The sequence below is a fragment of the Bidens hawaiensis genome, unplaced genomic scaffold, assembly GCF_021521415.1.
Source record: "Bidens hawaiensis isolate Kalapana, Puna unplaced genomic scaffold, B.hawaiensis_p1.1 tig00012972_1, whole genome shotgun sequence".
NCBI classification, from domain to species: Eukaryota; Viridiplantae; Streptophyta; class Magnoliopsida; order Asterales; family Asteraceae; genus Bidens; species Bidens hawaiensis.
The window spans coordinates 675001-681557 of record NW_027492086.1 but is presented as its reverse complement, the minus strand read 5'-3'; the positions used below and the strand labels follow the sequence as shown (position 1 = coordinate 681557).

At 40.7% G+C, this 6557-nt stretch overlaps 1 protein-coding gene across 1 annotated transcript; it reads right to left on the bottom strand.

Annotated features, from left to right (window-relative positions):
* Positions 1–1692: 1692 nt before the first annotated feature.
* On the bottom strand, positions 1693–2153 carry LOC143542783 (PKS-NRPS hybrid synthetase cheA-like). The gene is made up of 2 exons (XM_077035291.1): positions 1977–2153; positions 1693–1896 (listed from the first exon to the last, which is right to left on the bottom strand). Exons 1-2 carry the CDS (start codon positions 2151–2153, stop codon positions 1693–1695), a joined length of 381 nt encoding a protein of 126 aa, XP_076891406.1.
* Between the last annotated feature and the right edge of the window lie 4404 nt (positions 2154–6557).

The window sequence follows — 6557 nt, the reverse complement described above, 5'->3', positions numbered from 1 at the left end:
TTCTCAATGGGAAGTAAGATTTGGTCTGATTGCCAACTAGGTTGACTAACACACACGCGTATGTCTGAGCAGCCATGTGCCCGTGACCGGGTAAGCTGAACCAACGACTCGGCGGCTCCGGTTTGACCGTGTTGTAGTACGGAATGCTGGAATGAACCCAGCCGTACAATCTGTCATCCTCTTTGTTGAACATCGCCCTCCACCACCATTCGTTCGTTTCCAGCTTGTTCTGCATCGCCCGCCTAATATCAGGCCAAACTTTCTCATGTATCCCCAAACCCACTGCAATTGATCGAAAACCGCAGTTACCGTCTGGGCGTACATTTTTGATGTCTGCGACGAACGGCTAGGCACAGCTAGGAATGACGCTCCTAAACGTTTCTATCGCCGGTACTTGCGTAGGCGAAACCATCAAAGGAAACCCGAGGTGAGCTCCCGTAGGTCGTCCACGAGGAGTTTTAAATCGCGACGCTGACTGGGACAACGAACGAGTCAGTGAGGATGGGGTGGGGTTTTCTTGGCTGGGCCCCTGTGACGAGGATGGGTTGTAGGAGCTGTGTCTGGGGAGATCTGGAGCGGGGGTGTATGCGGTGTGCCTCGGGGAATCTGGTTTTTTGGGACGCCCCCGAGGATCCTCTCTTTTTTTCTGGCTTCTTCTTTTTAGATCTCCCTGGAATAGCAGACAAGAGCCTGGCGAAAAAACTTTTCTTTTGATTAGGATCATCTATGGACGATAGCGTATATGTGATGTCCCGTAGACCTGCTGCGTAGTCTGGCTATTCGTTCGGCGGACAGGCTGGATCAAAATTAAGCCTCCTCCAAAACGGGTCAACATCCTCTATTGGTATACACGTGTCGTTAACTATGTATCCCTCAATCCGACAGGCACATGGCAGCCCCGAAGACGAATACAAATGGTGGTCGCATGAAGCGCCGCCGTCACGTATCTTGTGTATCAACCCATACTCGTTCACAAGTAGACCCAGAGCGTAAATCGACACCCTGTTTATTAGCTTCTTCAACCAGACGTGCTGTCGATGTCCTTCCATGACCTTCGAATGAGAGGCTTCAAAAGATTTACCGATTTCTTTCATCTGCGAGTTGACAATTTTAAGGATTTGCCTGGCAATTGTGTCTAGTGAGTTGTTGCTTCCATTGAGGTACCTTTTCAGATTTGCGTGCTGGCTCTCAACTCGGTTCTTCGTAGTTTCGGCGTTCTTCGATCCAGCAGGCTACAAACTTGTGTTTGTATGGATCCAGCCAGCTCTTGCGAATGTATTGCCAGACCTCTGAAAAATAAAAGGAAACGTTATTAACACGTATGTTTAGGCTATTAAAAACTGTCAGGTGATACAAATGACTCACCGGCTCTATCGTCCCGTATCAAATGACGCTCCATGTTGAGGCGACGATGGTCGTCCTCCTGAATCGTCGGGGATTGATACAGGACCTTCCACCAGTACGCAAAGTCCGTCCCCATTTCCATGCTATATAGGCCCTTAAATTTTCTCCTTATATTCTCGGATATGTGTCACCTGCATAAATTTTAGGTGGCATTAGGGAAGACCGCGTCGCATGCGTTCATGAGGGCCTGGTCCGCATCAGTCAGGATCACGCGTGGCTCCATGCAATCGTAGAGCATTTGTTTAAGTTTCTCCAGAGCCCAGCCGAAGTTCCTCTGCCGTTCCCTGATCACAAACGCGGGATAAACTGAACCAACGGCCAGTCGTACATGTTGGTGTTGTATGTCATGTCAACCATCAGCACCTCGGGGAACACACGCCACATCTTATGCGACTTTCTATGACAGAAGAAAATTTCCTCCGTCCTGTCGTCGGTATCACTCTCCCGGGTATAGAACGTGAAACCGTTGCCTACGAGAAAGTTTTCCAGCGCCTGCATTGGATGAAATAAAACTTTGCTAAATATTACAAGCACGACAAGTACACATTAAAACTACAAATGATTTGAACTACCTTCATAGGGGTGTCGCCTAGTAGCCCATCCCTCCTAATCTTGGTTGTGTGGTTGTATATATCTTTTAATACAGGTTGCACACCGGGAAACTTTTCGCGGAGGGCTGCTTCGATTTCTTGTGGCTTCACGCCGGCCCTGTGTAAACTCTCAACCATATCCAGCTGGTCGGTGTTCATTTTTCTAAAAGACGCATACCCTTCCTCGAAATCAACGGGATCGTGGTTGTGAGTCTCGTTTACCACTTGAACCCTCCAACATGCACCCCTCGAGTCGTACCTACCCAGGATCTTAAACGGACAGCATTTTTTGATGCTGCCGGTACGTCTCACCGTCGCCTTTATTTTGGGTTCGCCTCCACGATTGCATGCAAGGTCCACGGCGTTTTTCCTTGACCGCTGGACCACAACAACAAACCCATGCTCTCGTCCTCTAACTTTTACCCATTTCTCCAGCTCCTTGCGGCTCTCAAAAATCTGAAACAGTTTTACGCTAATTCTTAAGCCGTTTATTAAATAACATATAAACAAATAATATTAACTTAAACAAAACACACGGTGTCTTACATCATCTGTTTTATACGAAACCTTCACCTCGCGTATGTAGTCGTCATCGTACCCATCTTCGTTATTTGGGTTTGGCCCGGCATAATCATTTCGTCGTGGTGCGATGAAGACTCGGTTCCATAAAACGGATCATTTGCTACCGGTGGCTGGTATGATGACATAGCCTAACCTCCGTAATCCGACCAGGCGACAGATGACGGGTACGAAAGCTGTCTACCGTAATCCGACACGAAGCACTCCTAACATACATAAATTAGAAATTCAAACAACGTGCCAGTGGTAATAATTAATAACAATAATAATACCTATAATAATATAAAATATAATATTTTAATAATAAATAAGAATATTAAAATAATAATAAGATAACCGTATATTTAGAAAAAGACTGTATAATGAAACCTGGTTCAAGTTTGGCAAGCCCGGCGAGCCAGTGTTACCATAAAACTGTTCGGGTTGGGTATCATACCCGACATACTCCTAACAAAACGTAATGCAGCATGTGTCAGTAAAAAAAACTACCAAATTCATACTAAATAAATATATAACAAAACCTGGTTCAAGTCGGGTAACCACGACGTGCCAGGCTGATCGTTAGCAGCGTAACCCGGGTCCTCCTCTGGAAATAAATGGTTAAACCAAGACATTCTGGGTATATATAGTACAAATGTTGTGTTGTTTTTCGTTGAACGATGAAACAAACTAACCAACAACGACAATTATAATAAAGAAAGGAAAGGAGGGAAAGGAGGGGAGCCAGCCTCCAATAATTCAGCAACATCAAGACGCCACGTATAGACTTATACGTGGCGTCTAAGGTACGAGTTGACAACCTAGCCCAGCTTTTGCAGGGCGGGTTGTAATCCAACTAAGACGCCGCGTATAGGCCTATACGTGGCGTCTTAGTCATAAAAAGACGCTGCGGAAAGGTCTATACGCGGCCGATAGGGGAGCTTTTCTAGAAAAACCCACCCGCTTGTCTTGTTATGTTTTTTTTTTCTTTTCTTTTTTCTTTTTTTTGTTATTTATAATAATTATTATTAATATTATTTTAATTATGAATAATATATTATTATTCACAATTCGGCAAAGCGTGTTCGGTAGCAGGCCTTATATGGGAAAATTGACATTGCAAAACGACCTTTCAATTTATCGGCTGCTATCGTTATGGACATCTTGAATCAGTTATGGTGATTACCTTGGGAAAAACTGACGGTGCCAAATGAACCCTTTCTTGGATGCTCTCAGTATCGGCACCTCAAATCCGCCTCTTCGATATCTTCAAACTCCAACGATCTTGACCTTCGGTCACCACCGGCAACCGTAGTTGTATTCACTCAAACACATATCAGTCGTCACTAAGCTTAAGCTTAGGCTTGTTATTAGTTTTATTTTTAGTTATGGGTATTCTAAGTTGGTCATGTTGCGTATATTAAGGAATTATCGGTGTGTATATATATATATACGTATACATATATAGTAGATGTGCGTTATAAGAATTCATTGCGCCTACATAACCAGCACCAGATCGAGACGCTAGTTTGATGAGTTTCAATCTCTTAGATCCGCGGTATACGTTAACGGCAGCAAGAACGTGAGCCCATACTTTGGACAGATAAGTGGAAATTCGGTCATTGCTCCAGCTCAACGAGCACCAGACTGAGATATTAGCCGGGACCTACCTAAACCGGTTGACACGTATGCTGACGTGGATTTAGGCTCCGTGCTGGCGCTGATATTAACACGTTTTGCATAATACACAATGAAAGCACAAACTCAAACAACAATCCATACAATAGCAATTCTCTTCAACGACCAGTCAAACAAGAAGAAGAGAAAAATAACGAAGACAATTGCTATTGTATGGATTGTTGTTTGAGTTTGTGCTTTCATTGTGTATTATGCAAACGTGTCAACGAATGCTGTAAACAAACGTGTTAATATCCGGGTCAGCACCGAACCTAAACCCACGTCTGCATACGTGTCAACCGGTTCAGCTAAGTGCGAACTAATATCTCAATCTGGTACTCGTTATGTTGGAACAATGACCGAATTTCCACCTATCTGTCCAAAGTAAGGGCTCCCGTTCTCGCTGCCGTTAGCGAATACCGCGGATCCGAGAGATTCAAACTCATCAAACTAGCATCTCGATCTGGTGCTGGTTATGTCGACACAATGAATTCTTATACCGCACATCTACTATATATATGTATATATAAAAGTCGATAATTCTTTAATATACGCAACATGAACAACTTAGAATACCCCCAACTAAAAATAAAACTAATAACAAGCCTAAGCTTAAGCTTAGTGACGACTGAAATGTGTTCGAGTGAACACAACTACGGTTGTCAGTGGTGACCGGCGGTCAAGACCGTTGGAGTTCGAAGAAATCGAAGAGCCAGATTTGAGATGTCGATAACGAAAGCAGCCAAGAAATTGAAAGTTCGTTTAGAAATGCTAGTTTTCCCAAGTAAGCCACTATAACTGACTTAAGATGCACATAACGAAAGCAGCCAATAATTTAAAAGTTCGTTTCGCACTGTCAATTTTCCCAAATAAGTCCTGCTACTAAACGCCCTTTATCGAATTTCCAATAATAATATGTTATTGATAATTAAATATTATTAATATTAATAATAATCATAAATAACATTAATAATAACAAAAGAAAAGAAATAAAATAAAAAAAAGGAAAAAAAAACCATAATAAGACAACACTGGTGGGCTTTTCTAGAAAAACTCACTAACATAAATATAACATAATACAATATAACATAATATAATATAATAATATAATAATATAATATAATAATATAATAATATTATTATATTATATTATACAATACAATATGCTATACAAACGTACCTCCGAAAGTCTTGCGTCGCCGCCTAACCCCGACATCTGACTTTCTGACGTACATCAGGTACATAATAATAATAATATTTTAGTACTAATAATAATAGAAAACTAAATGCTTTAATAAAAATAATTATATGTTTAGAATAAAAATAATAATAATATAATAATTAATATTTTAATAGTATTTTACTATAATTATTTTAATAATATTTTAATAATATTTTAATAATAATAAAAATATAATAATTTATATTTAAATATTATTATTTTAATAATAATAATACTACTTTAATAAATACAATAATAGTATTTTATTTTACTAACAATAATATTTTCATAACAACAATATCTTAATAATAATATTAATATTTTAATAATAATAATATAATAAAAATTTTAGCGTTAACGGTAACAATACGGGAAATCTATTTTAAGTTTAGGAGGCCCGGCGAACTAGGGTTACTGTCAAACGGTCGGTGCCTAGACAAATTTCTAAAGTAAACCATTCACCAAATCTCTGTTCTAACATCTACAACTATGTCCTAACATGTAAAAAATAAAGATAAAACGAAACCTGGTTTAACTCCGACTGACCGTTAGCGCCGTCCGGCATCTCCTCGTCCGACTCCGGAAACATACATGGTTTAACTCCGACTGACGTTACCCGTCCGACATCTCCTCGTCCGACTCCGGAAACATATATGGTTGTTGGTGTTGGTTGAATGAAGAGGGTGAGGGTTAAGAAAAAAAAATAAAGGAAAAAAGAAATGGTGGAGAGGGAGGGGAGGGAGCCGGGCTCCAAAAATATACAAAAGTCAATACGCCGCGTATAGCCCGTACGATCCGACAACCCTATGACAGGCCAGGCTAGGATGTCAAATCGTACCATAAAACGCCACGTATAGGCCTATACGCAGCGCCTAGGGTGGTGCTGGGGCGGGGTCCCTAGCAAGACGCATTCTTATTCTACCTTTTCTCGTTTCAAATTAATATATTTATTTTATCCTATGTAATCCTCAAAACGATAGACATTTTTACTTGGAAACAATGGTGAAGCATTTTGTGTTGACGTAACAGCATCTATCTCTGTTTCCATGTACCTAACATGTACGATTTACAACGTGCTTATTATATTAATTAGACTGTAAAATGTA